The following is a 25,310-nucleotide window of genomic DNA, read 5'->3' on the forward strand; positions in this document are numbered from 1 at the left end:
TATGGAACAGTATGCTTAAGCAAATCAATTGGACAAAGAAAAAAAATCCTGCAAAGTCCAGTTAGAGATTTTTCTGAATTATGTTAATTTCTTCACTCTCTCTCTCTCTGCATCACATTCATAACTGAGTTGACCAGTATACTCCAAGATACTCCAATGAGTTCTCACCATGATTTAGGAAACCAGTAGAAATTTATCAGGTTATCCACAGGTTACCAACAATGATGACCATCATCATTTTGACATTTATCCAGTGCTTATTATCAGCCAGGCACCTATTATCATGCAAACACTTGATATGTTATCTCATTTTGAATCTGTGTAACCACCTGAGAAGTAGGTATTTTTATACCAACTTTATGGCATCGGTTCAGGGAGTGTGGGAGACAGACCATAAGATAAACTTGAATGATTCTATCTCCCAGCATTCACACCTTTGTGTAATCCTTTCCCCTGAGTTCAAATGGGATCTGTCAGCTACCTCTAATGGAATATGGAAGTGGGATGAGATGTCACCCCTATTTCTCCTAACATAAGATGCGTCCGTTTCAGCAGACTAGAGCCAGAAACTCTCCTGGAAGGGCTGCTGAGGTAAGCAGCCATTCTGCAAAAGCTCAGGTAGCAAGAAACCATGGGAAGGCACCAGCCTGAGGCAGCCGACGATCAACAAAAAGTTGGGGGACTTCAGACACGCATTGGGTCACACGGTCTCAAGCACATGATTGTTTCTACCAACAATCCCAAGGCATTTGGAATTAGTCTCTTCCCTGGTAATGCTTTCAAATGAAAACCAGTCTTGTCCAAAACCTTGATTGCAGCCTTCTGAGACTCTGAACAGAGGATCCAATTAAACCAGGCTTGGACTCATGACCATGTAAATTGTGAGATAACCAACATGCATGGTTAAGCCACTAGGCGTGTGCTAATTTGCTATGCAGCAATGGAAAAAATGCAAGGATATTAAGTATCTAACCCAAGATGCCACATAATTTGTGGAACTGGATATCCAGCCCAAGTCTCTTAACCCCAAAGCCCATGTTCATCAAGGCCATGACCTGCCCTCCTGCTCCCATATGGGACTTTTAAGATTGCTTAAGGTCCCAGCCTGCAGCTGAGTTTCCCCAAACCATTCCTCCCAAAGGATCTTCCCTGACCTGGGTCACCAAGCAGATCACATAATTTTTCATATATACTGAACAGCCTGATAGGCAATGAAAATGTGGATTCTTCTTGGGCCCTGTTCTCCCATTACCCCATTAATCAAAATGGAGAATCATCTCGTCTGGAGCTCCTAGAACTGTTGAGAATATCAATTTAAAAGAAATAATTTATGGCATTTATATATGGTGCTATGCACTTCTATTGTTCTCTTGTGAAGGCACTTGTAAATGACACGGATCAATTTATAACACTAAAGGCAGAATGTAGCTAAGAGATGGATGAAAAGCTCTCTCCTATATAACAGAGAAGTAAAACTGTAGTAAAGCTCACCCACCCAACAGAACATTGGATAACCAGAATCTTAAAACCTCTTCTTTTGCAATAAGAAAGTAGTCATGAAAATATTTTTATTTCAATATATTCTCCTACAAAGGTAGACTGAAAAATCAGTAAGTAGGAATGCAAAAAGAAAAGGAAAATAAACATATATGCTATATTTTATCAACTCTCATCACAGATCGAAGCAGTTAAGGAAGCAAATGTTAAAAATAATGATATTAAACAAGCACCTATTTTATGGCTTGTTTATATATTCACTGGTTAATTCCACTCCCATATGTCATGTATCTACCAAGTTTAGAAGCTTACTATGAACTTGGGAGGAATATAAAAGAAATAGAGAGTCTGGGCTTGGTGGCACACATCTGTTATCTCAGCAGCTCAGGAGGCTGAGGCAGGAGGATCTCGAATTCAAAGCCAGCCTCAGCAAAAGCAAGGTGCTAAGCAGCTCAGTGGGACCCTGTCTCTAAATAAAATACAAAATAGGGCTGGAATGTGGCTCAGTGGTTGAGTGCTCCTAAGTTCAAAACTCGGTATCACCCCCTGCCCCGCACCTGGCCAAAAAAAAAAAAAAGAAAGAAAGAAAGAAAGAAATAGAGATATGATCTCTTGGGGCTAATTCAAACCCAGAGAGCCAGTGAAACAGCTATCCACACTACACATACGTTTTATCAGTACACATGTGCATAGAAAAACACCATGGGAGGGTGGACATCACAATGTGAGCCATAATTACAGTGTAATCATGTGGCTACTTCTGGGTGTAAGATTATGTATAATTCAAAAAATTATTCGTATTTCTTATATTTAAATGGTCTCCAAATAAAAATAATCATGAACTAGTATTAAGATTTGGGGACTCAGATGATACCCCAAGTATGGTGCTTTGTCCTAATGGGAACTTTATTGAAGGAGGCTGAAAAGGCCACAGAAATTAAGTTCTCACCAACCTTCCCCTGCCCTCCTTTCTCACAACATCCCTCATTTTTCCCCCAAAGCAGGTCATAACCAGAGAATTCCTCTTCCCCAAGGGGGTGGGTATCATGGAAACTAGAACTCTGCTTCCCCAAACAAGCTATAAAGCCTAGAGGCACTACCTTCCCTGAAAGCCTGCCACAAGACCCTCATTCTATAGAAAGGTGCTGTCCCATGCCCCACGGAGAAAGGATGGTACCTGGAGAGGACAAGATCAATCTAAACAAACTGACCTTTCTGAGTCGCCCAGTGTGTTGTCATTAGATGGGACTCTTTTGTCTGATCACTTGTCTACACAGCTGTCCACTCTTCATCAAATGTGAGCATAAAAATACAGTTTTCCTTGAGTCTTTGGGTCTTTATTTCTGAAAGCTTCCTGTGTCACATAAAACTTGGTAAAAATAAATGTTACTTTTTTTCCTTGCTAACCTGTCTTTTGTTACAGAAATGTTGGCTCTGGCCTTGGCCCCTTCAAGAGCTCCTAAACCATTAGGTCAAGCAGAATATTTATAGTTCACATTCTATATATCTAGATAGATAGATAGATACATAGATATATGATCTTAAGCTTGAGCAACATCTGCAGTAGCACCCCTTAGTTATTTTCCCGTTAGTAGACATTTATTTTATTTTTGTTTTTGCTTTGACTAAAACTTTTAAATTTTATAGCAGTGCATGTCCTGAAAAATCTGGTTGTAACGGAGCACCTTTAATGGGTCTGCATGAGATAAGCCCCAGGGATGCTGAAGGGAGTAGTACAGGGGATTGGGAGTTGTGGGAAACGTCTAGCAATATACAGCTGCTCAGCCACAGACTTAGGGAACACACCGTACCCCCATTAGGTACTGAGAAAAAGTTGTAATATAACGAGTAAAAAAGCACAAATGTAAACATTTTGCACTGTGAAAGCCCGCTTCTTTCTCAGCTGCCCATGTCTGGGGTACCTCAAGGAGAGAAATGGAAGGGGCCTTTGACCTATCTTCCTGAGTGTGCAGGACTCCACTCTGCCCCACACTGTCACAGCCTATGCATGGATGCTCCATCCCAGACCATCTGGGCAGAAGGGCTGGCTAAGGTCACAGAGAAGGGCTTCTTCATTGCAGGCATAGGTGGATGAGAATGGCAGTTTATATGTTGACTTTGATATGCTGAGTTTTCTTTTCTTCAAAGTCAATCTTTCACTGCATAGAGAAGCTGGGAAGGCTACATTTGTCAGCCAGTTTCAGAGCTGCATGCTCCCATGGGATACTGAAGACAGCCAGGGACATGGCCAAGGACATCATGCTGGGGTACTCTACAGGTTGGGAAATGATGCAATAATGGAGTGAAGGAATGCACATGTGGTCAGTGAAAAACCTTTCATCTGGGTGACATCAATCGCCTCCTATTGGTTTTATCCTTTCTACTTTTGCCTTCTTCAGTATATTCTCCACCCAAGAGCCAGAATGATTTAAAAAAAAAAAAATCAGGTTCTAAAATTCGATCATGGTGATGGTTGTACAATATACTAAAAAATCACTGAGTAGCATACTCAGTGATGGGTGAATTTACGGCATGTAAATTCTCTTTCAATAAAGCTGCTAAAAAGTGAAATTGCCATTCTCATATCTAAAACTGTCCACTGGTTCCTCCCATTTCACTTAGAATTCATCAGACTACTTACTGTGACCTGCAGAATCCTGCCTTTCCCGTGGACTCTGTCTACCTCTCCAACCTCATCTCTCACCAGGCTACCACTTACCTCCACTCTCTGCTGAATATGCCTACCTTGATCCTGCCTTAAGGTTTGGCACTTGCTCTTAGCTCTGCCCCAGACAGTTTTCTCCATAATATTCTGAGAGATGATTCTTATCATTCAGATCTCAGCTCAAAGGTCATTGCTATGGTTTGGATACGATTTAACTACGTTCTCCAAGGTTCACACATTGGAAGCTTGGCCTTCAGTGTGGCAATGTTGGGATGTGGAACCTGTAAGAGGTGGGGCTTAGTGGAAGGTTCTTAGGTCAGTTGGAGGTGTGCTCCTAAAAGGCATGTGGGACCCTAGTCTCTCTCTGACCTCCTATTTGGCAACATGACCTCTTCCTCTCACATGTGATCCCACCATTGCTATCTGCCATGAGGTGATACAGCGGGGCCTGCCAGAGCTTGTCACCATGCTGTTTGATTTTTAGCCTCCCAAACTGTGAGATAAATAAATCTTTTCTTCATCATTAGCCTGACTTAGACGTTTTGTCCTATTAAGGAAAAAGATTAAACTATTGTCATCCCACTTTAATTCATACAACTTCATCAATAAATTACTATCATATTTCATACACACACACACACTTCTATTTGAAATTATCTTTCTACCTTTTTACCCTCACTCACATATAAGCTGAGGCTAGAGAATCTTGTTTATCTCTGGAGAATAGTACCCCAGATGCTGCAGGTAGTAACAAAATGTTAAATGTTGCCTGTCTGGTTCCTGTGTAGTTCCCTAAAACTCATCAGGAAAAGATACCAACATTTACCTTAGTGTAGCTTTAAAATAAAAACAAAACAGTTTAAAAAATGGTTTTGGATTTCTTTTATGACACAGCAAAATTAATAAGCTTCTATCTGTGAACTGCCAGTTTCCAAAATTAGAAATTGAAATGATGTTAATATTCCACTATACAGATTATATTACAGTGCCACTAAACTTTCAATCATGTCCACTTTGGGTGGTTAGGTGAGGGGTGACGACTTGTCTTCCAGTTCTGAATTACTAAATGGCATTTACAGACTTAAAAAAAGACCAGGGTCATAAAATGTTTCCTCATTCTTTTCTTTTCTATTAAGAACTCTTAGAAAAGTAAGGTAGTATTTGTAAGTATACAGTCAATCACAGAAATTTTTCTTTTAATAATTACACTGTTAATTATAATTTTCAGAATGATACAGCTTAATGATAGTCACACGTGCAGAACTAGTCGTAACATCAGACATGCACAGACCACTGTCGCCTCCCAGGGCCTCTTCATGCATTAGCTCATTTCACCTTTGCAACAGTCTATGGAAAAGGCAAAACAGGTACTTTTTTTCAGACTTTCTTGAGGAGGAAGCAGAAGTTCAGAGTTAGAGCCATTTGCCCAAGGTCCTACTGCCAGTAAAGAGGAATTCTAGCCAAGTGTTTTTCTGACAAATCACTTGCACTTTCTTTTTAACGCCTTATTTGGGAAACCACAGCAGTTCTTACAGATTAAGCAATCACACATGACAGCAACCTCAAGCGTGGGGACTAGCAGTAAGAATTTGTATTCAATCAGAAACTGCTTAACCTCACTTTAACAATCTATATATTCCTGAAAAGTCATCACTTTGGTCTTTAGTAAGGCCAAATTATACACCTACTCAATTTAACATGTGTTCATTGTTAACTATATTGACTTGCAGAAACATCACTAGAGCTCAATCTTTGATGTTTGTAAGGTTTGTGCTCTGTTTATAAACAGCCTTAGAAGCCACAGGTTCAACTTTTAAAGCTTTTCAGAAGGAATCAGTATCTTAATAAGTAAGAGCTTATGTCAAGAAGTATCTTTATATTAGCATTTAAGAAATCCTTGCTTCTTCCAAAGGGAGAATTTAAAGAGAACTATCAGTAGGAAGGTTAAGATTTACTCTCCATGTGCACACTGGCATTATTAGTTCACCCTTTTCTAGCTGACAGAATGCCTAATGTTGATTTGTCCCCCTTCTTATAATGTACCACTTTTTCAGAAATCTTTGATAAATCTATGAAAAGAATTTCCTTCCTGATAAATCTATGAAAAGAATTCTCTTCTCACCAACACCCACATAGCTTCCCCCAAAGCAATTTCAAAAATTAGATTCTTGCATAAGTAGCTAAGCATTTAATCTTTAGAAACACCTCTTAGGCTGCTATTCCAGCTAACAAGATTAACAAGTTTTGATGTGAATACTTCAGTGGCAACCTGTAACAAGTTGTCCCTTGAGAGAGTTCTGTTGATTACTATGTATGAGAAAAATCTTCAACAGGGTTATTCAGTATTCATATTTTATTTACTATTCTTAACAACTATCACTGGAAAAAAACAAGCAATAACCTAATCTTTTTTGCATATGCTTCTTTCCCAGTTACTATCCCAGCACACCTCTACCTCCACCTCCTCCCCCTAAAAGTCAACTACTTTATTTTCCGTGAATGAACATGTTTCAGCTGCTTACCACTTATAATACCCTGTTTATTCTTGACCCGTTAAACTGCATAGCTGCTACAGGTCATTAGTTCAATAACTGATTTTCATAACCTGAATCTGAAGGGCTCTTAGATTTCAAATTGCCCTTTGAATCAAAGATGTAATGATGCTCTGTAGTTCTTAAGCTAAATAAACATTAGATACTAATTGTTTTAAAAAGTTTGAAATTATGTCTGACAAAAACAACTCGCTACTTCACCAGAGTGACTTAGTCTGAACTAAGACATCTCCTGGCTCAGATTTGTGTGCCACATACATAGATAGATATAGATCCACAGAGATAAACAAATCTCTTCAAAAAAGCCATGAGAGAAGATGCACTAAAATTCCCATACTCTATGATCATAAAGTATCAATCACACATAGCACATATGATTTCAACAAGCTGAAAAGGACAATATTCTCCCAGAATGGTTTGATTAAGCATATTGGCTCACAAACTTTGGTTTGGGCACCATCTAATGGCAGGAAATGTTTTGTTTCCAAGGGGCTTGCTAATTCTTGTATTTTAGCTTACACAGACTTGGAAAACATCTGATTTTCTTGAAGTTAAATGTTCAGTTCACTTAAAAAGAGTAAGCCCTTTAATGCTTACTTTAGAATAAAAAGCTGTCTTTTACAGTGGGTAGATATATCAATAAACAAATACTCTAAAATATTCTATTCCACACTTAAATATTTAAATTTAGCTCATAATTAAGAACTTACTTTAACTGAATCATTTTGTTAGTTACAAGCTCTCAAATTATTCTGCAATATATATATATATCTATATATATATAGATATATATATATATATCCTTACAATAACCTCAGAATTAAGTGAACTAACATATATAAGTATCTGTTAAAACCAACTCTCACTGCATAGTGATATACACACCTTTAATACCATACACACTTGATTTTTTAATAAGTCCTTGGCTGAACCCAAAATTTGTTTTGTGATTCAACAAAGAGGTAAAATAATATAGAACAGATGACCAATGTTTTAAGAAAAGATATTTATTATTTATACCACTGAAATAGTCCCATAAGAACAATATACACCATGTTTATTTAAAAGGATCAATTCCTTCCAAATACAAGAACTGTATTAAAGCAATACTGTCAACACGAAACAGTGGTCACATTACATATCTGCAGGCTTAAGCATTGCAAATGATATATTTTTTAATCTTATGGCTAGATATTTTCACTGAAACACAGTGTTAGCACTTAGACAAGATAGAGCTGGAACAGAACAAAAACATTTTGTTCATGCTTTTTAGAGCTAATTGGTGGGTAATATATCCCATTTTAAAGTTTATTGCCTTAAACTGCTTTTATGACAATGGTTCAGGCACAAGTGTTCCTACTTAGCCACAAAAAGAAACACTCTTGCCCCTTAATTTTATTATTCAGTCTTACGTTTTCTATTTCTCATACGAGGACATGTCTGTATCACAACTGATGTTCTCCAGTTTTTACTTAAAGAACACTGACACACACACAGGCCAAAGTGAGATAGCTCAGAATTTAGAGCTGTAACTAGTGAAATACAGAAGAAAAATTTTGTGACAAAAGAATAAAAATTCCTGGTAATTTTAATCATAACAAACTAGGTTCTATTTTTTTTTTGGTCATTAAGGGAAAAGCCCTAGTTTCAAGATGGGTCTGGCCTTAGATTTAGGCAATCGATAACACAATGAAGTTAAAACACAAGACATAACCTGTTCCCCAAGTCACAAAATGACACTGTTGAGTAAGTTTTTCTTCACTTGTCTTTGTCTTCCTTTTTTTCCTTTTTTTTTGGTGGAAAACATCTCAGTAATCAATGCTGGAGAAAATATTTTTCAAGAGTAACAGCATATTCATATGAGGGGAGAAAGAATTTTTTTAGCCTATTGCTATGATCTTCAAAAAATATAAAATTAAATTTACAAAAAACTGGAAGACCAAAGGATAAGCAGTCTGGTATTTGCTTCAGTGTCCAGCACTATCATAATGATTTCTAGCATAAAAGCAAAAAGTTCATGGATCTCAAGTATCTTCAATAACTGCCAGTATAACTTGTAACTACTGTCCTTGCTTCTTGGAGAGATACCTGCAAGAAATAAACATTTCAAAGCTAAATTCATGGAAATAATCTAACTCTCCTCCCAAAAGAGGTTTGACTTAATGACAAAGCCTTTCAAAGTATTACCTGTAAATATTCAATAACAACTGTTAATTATCTATGGGCCAAGCATTGCTGAAAGCACATATATTAATGTTAGACCTCATGAGAGCTTCATGAGGAGTTTCTGATAGAATCTATTCCCCTTTCAAAGGCACACAGAAGATAAGCAACTTGTCCAAATTCACACAGCTAGAAAGTGCCAGATTCAAAACAAGGTATTGTTTTGATAGGTGCATTCAGGAGCTATCAATCCATGTTGCCTGCTTTCCATCATGAAAGCCAATATTAACTAGTACTGTAATTTCTAAATCAAAGCCCATTTTAAGATCTTGTTTTTCTTGTGTCATGAGAGTAGGCCAAAATGCTACAGGACTCTGATCAAAAGTTTGTAAAAAAGCCAGGTGCAGTGGCACATGCATGTAATCCCAGCAGCTCAGGAGACTGAGGAAGGAGAATCTTGAGTCCTGAGCCAGCCTCAGCAAAAGCAAGGTTGTAAGCAACTCAGTGAGAACCTGTCTCTGAATAAAATACAAAATAGGGCAGGGGACATGGCTCAGGATTAAGTGCCCATGAGTTCAATTCCCAGTATCCTGCCCCCGCCCCACAAAAAAAGAATTTGTAAAAGATGCAAAGATGTTAATTTACTAAGAAAACAACTTTTTCTTATATTATTTAATAGGAATCTACCAGTAACTGAAATTTTTATATCACTATTTCTCACATTTATGACCTACTATAGTGAACAGGAAGGGAGGTGTTGGGGGGAGAGGGTCTTAAGATCCAGAAACCTGAGGAGTTTGGATGCCCATGCTCACTTTGTGCAGTGTGCTGATCTCCATGACTCAGCTACAACACCTACAATCTGAAGATGGGGATAAAAATGCCTGCTTAATCTTCCTGATAGGATCATGAGACTCCAATAGGATGCTGTGTCAAAGTGATTTGAAAAGACCAAAGTGGAATTTGAAAAGCCAAAGCATAATTACATGAATTGTTTCTTTTGCTTCTCTATTGTTGGAACCATGTCAAATTAAAAAAAAAAAAAAAAAGAAAAAAATTATTTGTCATACAGAGCAATCCTTTTCGTTTCTCCAGAAATTTTTCCCCCGCCTCAAAATCTTGGTATACTCTATATTAATCTTCTATGTAATCTATGTTAAATTTGTGTATATGACTGTGCTTATAAAAAAGACTAGAAGACTACACACCCAGATCATAACAGTAGTTTTCTTTGAAAAGGAAAATCATAAATAATTGTTTTTTCAGTGGGATAAAATTTTCTAATTTTTCTCTATACACTGAAGTTATCTGTAATTTTAACACATTTCAGGAAAATTCTTAATGAATCTTATCCTTACATTATTTTACAGTATAAGACCAGGTATTAAATTCCCACGTGATTCATAGGCAAGTAGCCACCCTAATGTCACAAAGATAATTTATAGGCAGCATAATGAACGTGTACCAGTCTTTCAAGTCCTTTCTACTAGAAATGCTAAAAAGCTTATGAGACATGATTTTGTAAGCAAGTTAAAGGTTAAAACTAAAGGGAAAAACACTCATAGGGGGGATGTCACTGGACTGGAAAATACTTTTAGAACTCACCCATTTTAAATAAAATTAAGAACTATGTGTATTCTGGCATCACCAATTTTTTCCATTCTTTTGAGTAAAGAGAAAATGAATATACAATTAACACTTACCTTTCCCAATATTTGTGATTTAGCTCCAAAAAGTCATCTAATTTTGCTATTTCCTTGAGGTACTGAGTTAATTTTAGAAGTTCTTTGTCCTTATCTCGATTTAGGTGTGCTTTCATAAAAGGCCTTATCTATTAGGAAACAAACAAAACTTCAATTGTAATAAGGGGAAAAAACCCTACACCATTCTATCATTTAAATAGTCACTGAGGCTAAAATATCACAAAGGACATCAATATTAAAACCTACTTTTATAATAGCCTAAGTTTGATCAATTGAAAGTCACGTATAATGTTTACAGTTCAACCCAAAAGCTCTTCCACCAATTCCATCTAACACCCCTTCAGCTTGAACCTGACAACACCAGCTTTCTGCACCGCACCTGGACCCAATCCGGAGACGGTTCCTCTACTTTGCAAACTGCACAGCTTATACCTTTTCCCCTTCCATCATTTTAGTTGATTCTTACTAATTTTCATTCACAAAAAAGTTAACCCAAATAAGCCTGATCTAAGTAGAGAATGAGATAAATTTTAACAGTGGTAGTTTTTATTTCAATATTTTTATGAGATTTTTATATAGCTAAGATATCAACATACATGTATACAACCTGTCACATTTTATAAGCATTTTTCTTCATTAATTCTCTATAAAATCATTTTAAATGCACAAATTTCCCATAAAAGTACAGTAATATTTTCTAATATTTAAGGTTGATATATTTTATTATAAAAGTCATTCATTTAAAAAGCATTACTTCAAATTACAGAAGTCAGCAGACAGATATAGGGATCATACCAAGTAAGGAATATTATATACCTTGACTTGGATAAAAGTTTAATGATTTATCTTTTAAAATAATTTGTTAACTATAAATTTTATGTACTTTTGATCTGATAGTCCCAATAAAGAGTTTTGCTTTTCTTTTTTTTAAATATATTTACTTTATTTATTTTTATGTGGTGCTATCAAACACAGTGTGTCACATGTGAGAGGCAAGCACTCTACCACTGAGCTATCATCCCAGCTTCAAGTTTTGCTTTTCTTAAAGACATCAGTTCAAATTATCTTTATACAATTCAAGGTAGCTTCTCAAATTTTTAAATTAATTTTAAATAAAATGATACTGTCTGGGTTTGCTTCAAAATATTAAAGAGATGGAAGTAAGACAGTGTATAGAATAAACAAAATTGTTGAAGAATTTATAAGTTATTTAAACTAGATGATTCACAAGTGAGAATTAATCATATATTTCTATGTAGTTTTGTTTACATTTGAATTTTTCTGTTGTGAAATGTCTCTTCAAAGGAAAAAAAAATCACCCAGGATTTGGCCATGTAGCTCAGTGGTGAGTAGAGCATCTGCCGAGCTCAAACAAGGCCCTTTGGTTCCATCAAGCACAAAAAAAGAAGAAGAAAAAACCCAACCTATACAACACCAAACAAAACTCAGACTCCTAAAGCACACAGATTAAGGACTGACTAAATCACACTTAGCAAAGTACTTATGTATCCTTAATCTGAAACAGAGAAAATTTAACTTTGTCACTAGTTATTAATTTTACATAGTAACACTGAAAAAAAAATAGCTAGCATTTAATTATTGCCACTTACTTGAGAAGCAAGAACAATAAGCCCACAGAAGTTCACTACCATATCTATCAAGGATAGGGAAGGTTCTAAATATTTGCTATATCATTTTCTGCTGAATCTAGAAAAATGCCTGAAGGGGACAGAAAGAATATCTTCCCAGATGTCCTGCTAGCATCAGAACAGCCTGGTGTCAGGGTCAGCTATAGCTGTCAGGGGGCTCCCCTGCCACCTCGAGGGAACCAGAGAAAGCTGTCAGAGTGACTGCCCTGATGCTAGCTCTGTGGGAGATCCAGATGATGCTCTCTGCGTCAGCCCTGGGGCCAGGAGTAAACAGAGGCATGCTGTGACAACATGGTAAAATGACTTTCTTTACAATCCTGAGAAGACAGGAACTTAACTCCTCAAGAATGTAAAGGCAAGCAGACCTCGACAGTCAAGGGTCAAATGGTTTCTCTCAAACAACTAATACGCAATGTACCAACAAAGGAATTCCAAGTTTAAACAGCAGGAAGGAATTTAGAAATGAAAGTCAAAATACAGGGTACTACAGTGGCTAGTAAATAAAATTTTTAACGCAAGGCCTTGCTATTTTTCCCCTCCAAACATTTGGTCTTAACCACCATTAAACAACAACAATAAAAACTAAATATTTAAATAATTCTATTTCAGTCAAGTTAAAATAAACTAAAGGCCAAAAAAAAACAAAAAAAAAAAAACCAACTAGCAGTCGCCTAACTGATTACTTGTTCTAGCATAATCATTGCACACTGTACCATTTTTCAAAATTAATCTGAGTGCTCACTAGTAGGACAGGCAACACACATGGATCATTATCTTGTTGTCTCCTATCAAAGAAAGATTTTAAGAAATTTAAGATTATTTATATTTTGTTTGCCTCAGTCTCTTGAGCCACTGGGATTACAGGCATACACCACCGTACCCAATATTTCCTGATTTATTTTATTTTTTTATATACTGAGGATTTTACCACTGAGCTATCCCCTTTGTCTTCTATATTTTTTAGTGTCAGACAGGGTCTCACTAAGTTACCGATGTTGGACACAAACTTGTGATCCCCCGCCTCAGCCTCCAGAGATTGGGATTACAGGTATGTACCACTGAGCCCAGTCCTGAATTAGAATTTTTGAGGGTGAAGACACATATAATTTTAGGATTTCTTTAGTGAATCCGAGTTACCCAATTTTTCAAAAACCCTGCTATAAAATAACATGAAGAATTAGAAATGAATATCATCATCTCTCCCTCCAACAGAGTGATGAGTAGGGTCCAAATGTTGGTTGGGAAAATAACGTTTCTTCCAAACACACATGAAATGATCATATTTTTTTGTTTAAAGGCTAAATGTCTCCTCAAAAATTTTGTAAACATCATGAACTCACCTCAACATGTAAAAGCTGTTTGTTTCATAGAAAATTAGCCATCAAATATCTTTTCTGTACCCTCTACCTGGGAAGTGCTTCTCCCCTAGCTTCAAACAGAAATCACTTTCCTTAGAGTAATATAACCACTCTCCTTCCAAATCAACAACTTTATATTTGTGGCAATTTAGGACTTAGATTAGCATTCTGTACCTTAAACTATACTTACTATACACTAAAGACCTAATCAAGAGTCTATAAGAAAGGCTTCAAAAATGTACTTTCTGCAAGTTTTTATTTTCTGACTTTTAAAACTATCAAGAATCCAACTGGCAGAAAAAGGATAGAATTGAAAATAATAACTTAGTGCTTAGATTTCTACTTCAAAATGGAATCTCCATTTGCACACTACAGAGATAGCTTTTCCACTTTCATATTGAGCCAACACATAAGCAACCATGGACACCAGAAATGTTTTACTTTCAAATTTCTCTCTTATGAATTTTATACTGCTGCCAGAATTAAAATGTCACTATGCATCTATACCAGATTTCATGTGACTGAAGATTATCACTGACCCAGTAACCAAGTCACTTAGATGCCAGCCCAAATTCTGTCTAACCAGTTACATATAAGATATTGGGCAAACTGTGCACTTTCTCAGACTCACACTATTTCTAAAAATAAGAAAGTAAGTGACTGTGGTTCTGTCTAGCTCTGACATCTAAAATTCTAAGTTCTGTACTTAACATATGTATTCCAAAAACCTTCTTAGTTTTAGTTTAAAAGGAGATAAAACAAACGACATCTCTAGTGCTAGCTATTCAGCACATCAGAAATTTCACTCTGTGATATAGTGTGCTGCTCCTAAGGCCACGAACCTGTATATCATGTCACTATACTGTCATTGTGGGCAACTGTAACAAAGTGGTAAGCACTTGGGTAACTCAACATAAAGTACAATAAACGCACCAGACAACAGGATTTTTTTCAGCTCCATCCCAATCTTAGGGGATCACCCGCATACACCTGGTGCATCATTGACTCAAACAGCATTAATATGTGCATGACTGCACTCCTTAAAATTTATGAAATTCAACAGTGCTTAAAATTTTGCCACATAGTCAAGATTACATGAGTATCCAGCAAGTATAATTATGTCTTACCTTTAGTCCATTTTGTGGATTCATTAGAAAATTTCTTCCTATGTCATCAAACATAATGGTGTTCTTTTTGCTGTAAAACTCGGAAAACTTTCCCCATATAACACCAAGAGGCTTTACCTTAGAATAAAATTTTAGATTTAACTCAAATTTTATCAACACTTCTTCTTCTTCTTCTTCTTTTTAAAGTAGAGCTATTGTAAATGCCCCACAGAAAAAGGTTAGAGTTCCTTTCATCCTATCAGATGGCTTACTCTGTAAGCTGATGAAAGGCCACACTTCAAACAATGCTATCTAACAAGTTCAAATTTCTTAAAAGTTCATTCTCGTCTCACTGAATGAAACACATTTTAAGAGTTTATGAAATTTTAATATAAAGATTGTGGGTAAAAGGAGAGGTTATTTCATTTTTAAAGGATAGAAAATAATTCTTTAGATGTCTAAGCATTCACATGACTTCCTGAGCTAACACAAGCCCTCCCAGAGCTTGAGAGTTGTGTGGGGTCTATTGTCAAAACTAGAGACACTTTATTGAAGGAAAATGTACCTGGCTCTTTTAATATTTTATTGCAAAACAAAACTTGGTTTTGCTTTAACTCAATGACACAGGTGCACAATTACTAGTGCACTTGATTGCTTAATTTCAAAAGAGCCATAATTTGTATTTCTCACTCTTAATTCAGATTTCTTAAATCATGACTTCAAAAGGACAATTCATTATATAGTCGTATCTCTTGGTACTTGCATAAGATCACACAAGAAATAATGATGCTGCCTGTGAGGAGAATGGCTAAGGGGTCCAGGTGGGAAGAATTCATTATGTACTTTAGTTTTGTTTTTCAATCATGTGAATGTATTACCTACTCAGAAAAAATTTTAAAGACATAATATTACTTTTTGCTAAAGTCAGTAATTTATAGGTACTGTAATATTAGATTAAATGATGACAAAAGTTGTCACTTAAATGTTTTCTTTTTATTCACCTGAAATTTTTTCACTCTATGTTTACTACTGAAATAAAACTACTAAAAACTTGAAGACAAACATATAGGAACTAACACAATAGGCCAGATTCTTGATTTACTTTAGCTAACAAAAGTGTCAAGAAGTGGGACAAGAAGGATGAATTTTTCTATGACACCTAGGGTTAGAAATTCCACATCGTCTTTCCCCATATAACACCAAGAGGCTGTCATTTGACTATGAGCCCACAAAACTAATAGGGATTGGGGAGAATTTAGGACACCAGGAAAGCTTAGGTGAGATGGTATTACAATGGTTCCACTGGAATATTTTTGTTCTCAATTAGAAAAGTAATAATGCTGATCACAAAAAAATTTGAATATAGAGAAAAAGCACAAAGAAAAATTTTAAATCACATATAATCTGGTCAATATTGAGGATAGCAACTAAATATTCTGACCTATTTATCTTCAGGCTTCTATATCAACAGCAGATATAGAACACAGATCCTTTGTTAAAAAACATACAAAAGTTAAGGGCTATTTCCTAGCAGATAACAAACACTGCTCTCTAGAAACTTTTACTTTAATGTATCATAAAATTTTTAAATCATTAAATACCCTACTACACCAGATGATCAGTTGCATGCCATCATATGAATAAAAATATATAACTAATTTCTTATTCCTGCATATTAAGGATTATTTTTATTTAATTTTTATCCATTATAACACTGCTATATTTAATATTTCCAAACTTCTTTTAAACATTTGGATTTTGGAAATATATTACGCTACTTTAGTAGTTTTTCTCCTGAGCTGAGTAACTCTTCTACTGAAAAAATCCCCATGCACTTAAACCATTCCATTTATGACTTTTAACAATTTTAAATTTTAATCTCACCTCAGGTTTTCCTAGTATTCTAAAGTTCTCTACAAATTCCTACCAGCTTGTGTGCTTTCAAAAGATCTGGACTACATCTCATTCATCTCTTTATTCCCAAGGCCTATTACAGGGCTTTGTAGACAGCTGGTACTCAATACTATGTTTACTTAAGTAAACACAGTGAACACCCTTAATCTTTTCAGCCAAATCTTTTTCCTGATGGCACCTGTTGGTATTCTCTAGGGCTACATGTACTTCAACCAAAGTACATGTATGTATCATGATGCACCTGTTATTAGTACTAGATTCATATAAGGCAGGGTGAGTAAATTTTGTTTTGTTTCTAAATCTTCCTTGATGATATTCAGTATTTCTCTTACCTACTTCGACTGGTAATGCTGCTGACATCATCACAGACAATTATCTTTGACCACAATTCCTTTAGTGACAGTTGTGCTTCAAGATCCTTAGCTGTAGCACTAAAATTAAAATGTTTTAACCTTAAATACATTCTCCTATGTTGAAATTCAACTGCCATTGTCTCATCCACTCAGATGAGTTTCTAAACTCATTCTGTGGCTTCCTCCATCAGTATAAACACAAAAAGTACACTAGAAAATAAACACATCTTTAAATAGAAGTAAAATAAATAAGTTCTTACGTCTATTAATCCTCTTCTTGGAGTATGCACTGTTATCATAGCAGCACTGTCCAACATGAAGGTAATCTTGTAATTTGCATTTGTGCTCACGCCCAGCTCCTATAAACACAAATATCTGTTAGGTAAAACATAATAATGAGGAAAATTTCAGGGTTTCTGAATATTCCAGCTGCAATTTCCCATAATGCCAACTTTTACACCACTGGCCAGATCTTGCTAAATGACCAAGTCTCTTACTTTCACTTAGCCAAGTCAACAGACGGTAGTTCAAAGAAAAATAAAGATTACTGCTTCACTAACCATTTTAAAGTGCATCACTGCTTTAAGAGCAAAGGGAAAACAAAGCCTTAGTGTAAAGTGGGGGAGAAAAACAAGGGGAAGCTTAGCTGTACTTTTTCTTGAAATGACTCCAACATTCAGTATAATCCACATTGAACAGACTTTCAACACACTTCTGTCCCTGCTACTACAGAACTTTTAACAATTCAAATGCAACTTCAAAACATTTCTGAATAGCTTGTTTCTAATACTTACTTTCATTTTAGCTTCAATCCACTTCATATTTGTTGCAGCTAAAACATGAGGAATAATACAATACAAATGAAAAAGTATGAATTTCATTTTTTAAAAAAAGTCTTCTGTATAAATAAGTCTTCTAAGCAAGATTAAAAGTTCAAAAAGCATCACAAGTAACAGTCCCTCGCATATTTATTATTTTTAAAAAATATTTATAAAAAGACAGGTGTGGTGGTGCACCCTTATAGTTCTGGTGACTCGGGAGGCTAAGGTGGGAGGAATACAAGTTCAAGGCCACCCTCAGCAACTTAATGAGACCCAGTCCCAAACTAAAAATAAAAGGGGTGGGGATGCAGCTCTGTAGTAAAACACCCGAGCTCTAATCCCCAGTACCAATATTTATATATATATATATATATATATATATATATATATATATATATACATATATAAATAAAACTTATTTTAGTATGTCTTCAAGACAGAATGAAATTTAAACAAGTTTTATATAAAAGATACAGGTAATCCATGCTCAAAAGAACTCTGACTCCAGAAAACGGGTAAATCAAATTCCAAACTCTCTTTAAAAAAAAAAGTCATGGAACCATGCTGTATCAGTTCCAAAATTTAAATGTGGGATGCTGAATGACAATTTTCTTCCATGTTCCTAATTCCAGGCCATACAAATGTATATATTTGAAATATCAATATAAGCATATAAATATTGTGAATCAAAAGTCTATGTTGAATACTAGCTACATCCTGCATTTTGTCAGGCTCAGCAAATTTAACTCTCATTGAGTCCAGCACCTTGTAATAAAGAAACACATTCATAAAATGCACCTGTGTTATATAACCACTCACTGTCAGATATTCACCAGTTTTAGGATCACTAACATTAAAATTCAATCCTTATCTTTATGTGCCTACTAATCCCAAGTTATTGGACTAAATTGTACAGGTATTACCAAGTAAAACATTTTAAAAGAGGAAAAAGCAGTTTAAAGTGTGTGTGTGTGTGTGTGTGTGTGTGTGTGTGTTTTAAAGGCAAAGAAGAAACTTGAGTTCCCAAAGTAAAAATCTTCAGCATATACACATGAAAAAGCAAAAGAATCCTGTTACTTGCAAAAATGGTCAGTTGAACTAAAATTTTAGACTTTTGGATTTATAATGAAAACAGTCATAAGACGGGAAAAAAAATTTTCACTTCAGTACCTACTTTGTGTCTGTGATTCTCAGATGAAAACAAAGAGACTAAGAGCTAATAAAAATAGTTTCTCATCATTAAGTAACTACCATACATGTCAGACATGGTGCTACTTGCTATACTGGTATTTCTATTCTTATAACTAACTCATAAAACAGATTTAGTGATCTTCATTTCTTAGCTGAGGAAAGTAGGGCTCAGAGAGATTAACTGACCTGTCTGTCCAGTGTCACACAACAAGGACAGAACCAGAATTAAAACTCTAGTCTATTTTAGCTCCAAAGTAACTCATTCTTTTTCAACATACTATCATAAAATATAATGATTTACAAAAATAACCTAAAATTATCTTATTTTAACAATTTTTCTCATCTTAACAGCTATAAACTTATCACTGAAAATGGAAATATGCTGATTATAAAGAAAAAGTAGAAAGGAAATTTATAGATTAAAACAACTATCTTGCTTCTCATCAAATACCTAGTATAACCAAATGGTGAAGCTTTAATTGATGGGATTTCTGTAATGCACAATCAGAATAACTCTTCTCTGCTTATGACGTTGCCAAGAAGTGATGTTAAATATTTGTAGAGAAATGAGGCATAAATTAAAACACTGCTTCATTTTTTAAGAAAGTCTTGGTAAGAAAGAAAAGTCAACTGAACTAATAGGGCTTTTACTAATATAGAAGATTTTTTAGAGAAAACTCATTATCTTCTCAGAGGTTTTGGAATGGTCCAAATACCACATTTTGAGTAAAACTGCTTCAGTTCATACACTTATTTTTCCTTAATTTTTTCCGCCCCTCTTTATTTACATTAGTGAGTTTTTTTTTTTTGTTTTTTTTTTAAACATCTTTCTCTATGTGTTTCTAACCTGGAGTGAGGAAGAAAGAAAGCAAAAATACCTTGAAACATCCAGGATTCCACTGGACAAATCAGAAAGAAAAATTTCTAATCAAATTGAGATCTTTCATAAGGTCCCTTTTTCTCTGACATTATGTTGTACTCTTGTCTGGTACGTGACAAATGTATGTACAAGTTAATAGCATGTTGTAAACAAGTAAAACATACTTCATTTCAGAAATTTGCTAAAAAAAACAAATGAAAACAATTCCATATTTAAACTCAAGTCTTGCAAGTTCATACTTTATAAAGAATGATATAAACAACCTTATTTCAACTGAAATCTAAACAAAAAAATATTGCTTACACCAAATAACAATGTCATAATCTTCATATGCAGATGTTAGAAATTCATGAAGATATGGCCTCATTAATTCTACACCAGTCTCTGCACAAGACCTATGGTCTAAAAGAAAGTTGATAATAGATGTTAGGTTATTATCATGGACAAGTACCTAATAGCAATGAAATTATTATGAAATGTTATCTATTATGAAATGTAACAAACATTCAACTGCAAACTACTTTAAACTGAAAAAGATTTGACAAAAGGATATCTTTCAAAGCACAAAATTAGTATACTTGTGCTACCATTTTAATTGGTTAATTTTGCTCAATGTGCAATACTAAGAATTCAGACTTATAAACTGTCCATTTTTTCTCATCTAGTCTAAAAAGTTTAGATATTTGTGAAAATGAAAAATAAGCTAGGACCACCTATACTCCCATTTAATTATCACCTTGAAAGATAAAAATCATATTCCACCAGATTGACAGGACTAATTAACTTATTAAGTCTTTAAGTGTTTAATAAATTATGACAAAGCTTAGGATTAAAAGTAAACCCATTCTAATATCAGGAGTTAACTACTTCTTGTTAATTTAAGAGGATGAAATGAACATCTTTTTTTCATTGACTGACTAAATATTAAACAGCTCAACTGTAGTTAAACAGAAAACAAGGGATAAAATACCAAAAGTGACTTTAAATTTCCTCATAAGAACTTAAATGTTAGCCAATCAGAAATGACTCAAATTACGATGTATCTACAAACTAGAATATTATGTAGCCAAAATATATAAATAATTATATTTAATAACAACAAATGATATTAAATGACTGAGATGATGCACAATCTATCACTGAGTAAAGAAAAAAAAAGGAGATACATACAAACACACTAGAAGATACAATCAAAATATTAAGAATGGTCATCTTTCGGTCTTTAAATTATAGATGACTTCTTTTCTCGCTTATTTGTATTCCTACAATGAACGATATACTTTTGTAATAAGAAAAGCTGCCAAATACTTCATGTGAACCCTGAGTTGCTGGAAAAAAACAAACAAAAAGAAAAAAAAGTTGTTGTGGATAACAGAAAATGAAGTCTTATTAATTGACTTACCAAATAACGTATAATCAACATCTAGTACCAAAAGCTTTTTTCCTTCTCTGGGAGGATTTAATATTTCCACTTTGTATTCTTTCACTCTGCGAGAAATTTTCAGTAGGTTTTCTTCCCTAACGGGAAAAAATAAAATCTGATGAAACACTCACTTTTGCTCCCACGACCAAGATTTCCTCTAAAGTAGAGAGCACTTACCTATTTTCTACTTCAACGACTTCATCTTCAATATCAAAGTCATTGACAACATCATCATTGTCAGGGGGTGGACCTAAGACATCTTCCTATTAAGATAGAAAAAAGTATTGTTTACTAAAACAAATATACACAAAGCACAAAAATCAAATGAAGTACAATTTAAGTTCAAGAGTCTTTCAAGTACACAATTAATAATTTGTTATATATGTCCCCTGGGAAGATTTATTGTGTTAAGTTTGCACATTTGGGCTACTATTATACTTACAGCTAACTATATACTAAAAAGTTCCCCAGTATTTATCTTATGCTGAATTAATACAACAGTCACTGTGCAACTTTTACTTTTCACTAATACACTGACAATTTTACCACAATTAAAACACAACAGTGTAGTATATAAATCAAAATATCTTCAAAGGGACAAATGGTAACAAAAGTAAAAATTTACCAAGCTCTCCTCACGAGTTCCCATCATCATGATTTTAGTATTTGGTTTCAGTTTGAGAGCTCCAAGCTTAACATCATTTTCTGCAGGTTTGCCTACAATACAAGCAAATGACTGTTTTCTCACTAAAGTTCAAGTGCTGGTTTCACTATTCCATTACACAAACCCTAACATCAAAAGGTTTGGTACAGATGCCACAGCAGTTCAGGGTTTTTTTTTTTTCTTTTGCTAACAAATTGTTACTGCTGAATTAGTCCAATCTAAGATACTAAGAACTCACAACTATTATAAGGATCGTTTTTCCATATTCCATTTTAGAACACCTTTTTATTCAATTAACCAAAAAATAAACTTATGTTTTTCTCACTGTTTCAGATGAAGAAAACGCTTTTTCCAGGAAGCCTTGAAAACTGACACTTAAGAAAAAACTGTAGATTTATTGCTGCTCCAAACTTGTCCTTCAATAATTTGACAAATGCAAAAACTTAGGAGTCCCTTTTAAGTACAGTCCTATAAATTTTAAATATCATCTTTACCTTTAGAACAGAAAAGATAATTTGGGTAGAGTTAAAGGCCTAAGCTATAATGAGAATATTGTGCTAAAGCACAGATGTCAGAAGAGAACAATTTCATCTGGGACTTCTGTGTCAAAGTTTTAAGCAGTAAACACCAATTTATGTTAAGAGGAATCAATAGCAGTCTTAATACTGGTAATATTTTAAAGTAACCTTTAATATTCTACTTTTACTACTAAAAACAATTTTAGGAATATCCCTATGAAAGAAATGTTAACAAGGAAAGTCTTATTAAAGAAAACAGATAATAGCAAATATAAAAATTCATAAATATCAATGCAAAAACTGTGAAGAGGGGAGAGATTTACCTTTAACTTTGAGTCCAAGTAACTTTTGGCGTTCTGGCAGCACTCCTGTCAGTGTCTTGAGAAACTGTTTGAGATCTAGCACAGTATCATCTTCTGAAAGTGTGGTCACTGAATATTCCTGTCCACCCCATTTTACAATGATAGGGAGAGCCATTCTTGAAGCATATGAGGCAGTGAGCTTTCCTTTGGGAAAAAATAGCTAGAAAAGAAGGCACGTACAAATGAACTGGTTAGAATTGATATACCAAGGACAAGACTGCAACTTTAAGTCCTGTAAGTGTGTAAAGTTTTCAGTTCTATTTTACAAATTGATAACAGAGCAACAATATTCTGCCTTACAGAAGTGCTCCCAGAACACCTAGTAACAAAAGTTACTAGGCCTCAAAGTTACCTGACCCCACTCTCTCAAATTTGGCTAAGAGTTGCTGCTTCCTGATACTTTATGAGATTCTCTCTGTTGTTCACCTGGAAAGGTACAATAACGAGCTAGCTATCCCTCCTGCTCTATCTTGTCAGGTTTATGTTACAAGTCATCATGTTCATTTAATATTTAAGAAGTAGTGTGGTGCAATTGCTAGAAGCAATGCTACCTGGCTAGTATTTGATTCTGGAAAATTAACTTGATTTTTCATGCCAAGATTTCCTCATCTGTAAAATAGGAATGAGAATACTATCTATTTCTTAGGGTTCTGATGAGAATTAAATTACTTGATATTTATAAGTCGCACAGCACCTAGCACATGGTAAGCACTACATAATTGTTGGTTAAATAAATTTAAAACTGAAAGCTTACTATATTCTAGGCACTGTGCTAAATAAATAAGAAGCCATTATTTGTTTCATATATTATGAATTGGCCAGTTTTACACAGACAATCTCATTTAACACAATTGTTTGGTAAATGTTCCCTCTTTTACAATTAAAGAACTTAAAAACAGAGTTATGTAATGTGCTCATAACTGGGCACATAGCTGGGAAAAGAATAGGTCTAGTGACTAAATCTCATGTACACTGCATCCCCTAAACCATAGCCTCCTCTCTTGAACTGGACCTACAGGAATTAAAGCATCAAAGTCCAGTAAATACAAAACCCATAGGCACAGATCAAAGCACACAATTTTATATTGCAGCTGCTACTCTAATCAACTATCACATGTAGCTCTCTTCCCCCATAAAACTTTCTACTTCTTATAAGGTTTTTCCTCCCACAGTTCTGACCTTTTCTAATCTCAAAGAAGTCATTTCCAAATGTTTTCACTCATTTGATCAAACATTTGATTGCACTATTCATGGAATTATTACAACCAACTATGAGAGAAGATAAATTTTAAGCATCAATATACAAAAACAATTTGGAAAGAATATTTTCTATTAACATGCTCTTAGTAAGCGAGAATGTCAGAAATTCATATTTATATTTACTCATTTAAATATGAAGAGAATTCATGTTTTCCCTTATATAAATGTTTCACATTTATATTCATATTTATACTTACTCTCTTATGTTTATAATCTGTTCTCCTGAAAATTTAAAGCAAGTGTGTTAATTTGGAGTAACATGTTTACTTTAGAACTTGCTCTAATAAATTGTAAAATCTTTTTTTTTTTTTTTTTTAAATCTTTTTTAAGATAATTTTTTAAATTTATTTATTAGTTTTTCGGCGGACACAACATCTTTGTTTGTATGTGGTGCTGAGGATCGAACCCGGGCCGCACGCATGCCAGGCGAGCGCGCTACTGCTTGAGCCACATCCCCAGCCCGTAAAATCTTCAATTAAAAAAAAGTTGGCCTTTTGAGTTAAGCTGCAATAGAGTTTAAGTATTATTTTCCTGTCAGAAATGAAAATAAACATGATATTTACAGAGTTCAGAAGGTATCCAGTACTAATATGTGTTGTGGTAGACAGAACAGAGTTTGGAGTGAGCTGCCTAAATTCCAGCACCTTGGACAAGTCATTTCTCTTGCAATCTAGAAGTTCTCTAGAGGTTCTAAGTGCAGTCCCCAAACCAACTAACAGGATTCAGCTAACTGTAACTTGTTGGAAATGCAATCAAAGGTGGAGGGAAGAGACCTAGCAACTTGTGTTTTAACCATCCTCATTCCATCATCTCCGATGCATGCTCAAAATTTGAGAGACACTGCTCTAGGCTCTGCAATGTTCTCAGCCTTAAAAAAGAAAATGTGCCAGATGGTATAGGTTCTGGTATAGGTACTTCATAAAGCAGCATACAAACATTGTGAAACACCTTTGCCACAGTGGGAATTTCAAGTTGGCATTGCCCTAAAGGACCAAACATAACCAAATACTATAAAGATTTTTAAATGCATAAATCCTTAAGGCTTCTTTTTAATGCTTTCACACTTAACCTTTCTAATATTTTGAATCATTTTAGAGCCCCATCAGACTTATAAACTGAAAAATGACTGAGGGAGGGGGCAATCAAACCTAAGCAGGCAAAGAACACACCTTTAAAGGATACCTAAAGAACAGCTGTTTAGATCCGAGATTTTTTTTTTTTTTTTTTTTTT

At 34.8% G+C, this 25,310-nt stretch overlaps 1 protein-coding gene across 1 annotated transcript in view; it reads right to left on the minus strand.

Moving 5' to 3' along the window:
• Nucleotides 1-7,703: 7,703 nt before the first annotated feature.
• The window catches only part of Ublcp1 (ubiquitin like domain containing CTD phosphatase 1), an 18,496-nt gene continuing 889 nt past the window's right edge, over nucleotides 7,704-25,310 (minus strand). The window contains exons 2-11 of the mRNA XM_015492661.2: nucleotides 22,781-22,979; nucleotides 21,901-21,992; nucleotides 21,453-21,538; nucleotides 21,255-21,370; nucleotides 20,156-20,254; nucleotides 17,755-17,792; nucleotides 17,221-17,319; nucleotides 14,715-14,831; nucleotides 10,581-10,708; nucleotides 7,704-8,802 (exon numbers count right to left, since the gene is read on the minus strand). Of these exons, the coding sequence (XP_015348147.1) occupies nucleotides 8,775-8,802; nucleotides 10,581-10,708; nucleotides 14,715-14,831; nucleotides 17,221-17,319; nucleotides 17,755-17,792; nucleotides 20,156-20,254; nucleotides 21,255-21,370; nucleotides 21,453-21,538; nucleotides 21,901-21,992; nucleotides 22,781-22,934 (957 nt within the window). The 5' untranslated portion in view covers nucleotides 22,935-22,979 and the 3' untranslated portion in view covers nucleotides 7,704-8,774. The remainder of the gene's footprint in view (nucleotides 8,803-10,580; nucleotides 10,709-14,714; nucleotides 14,832-17,220; nucleotides 17,320-17,754; nucleotides 17,793-20,155; nucleotides 20,255-21,254; nucleotides 21,371-21,452; nucleotides 21,539-21,900; nucleotides 21,993-22,780; nucleotides 22,980-25,310) is intronic.

This window comes from Marmota marmota, unplaced genomic scaffold (genome assembly GCF_001458135.2).
Source record: "Marmota marmota marmota unplaced genomic scaffold, marMar, whole genome shotgun sequence".
In the NCBI taxonomy this organism is placed as follows: domain Eukaryota; kingdom Metazoa; phylum Chordata; class Mammalia; order Rodentia; family Sciuridae; genus Marmota; species Marmota marmota.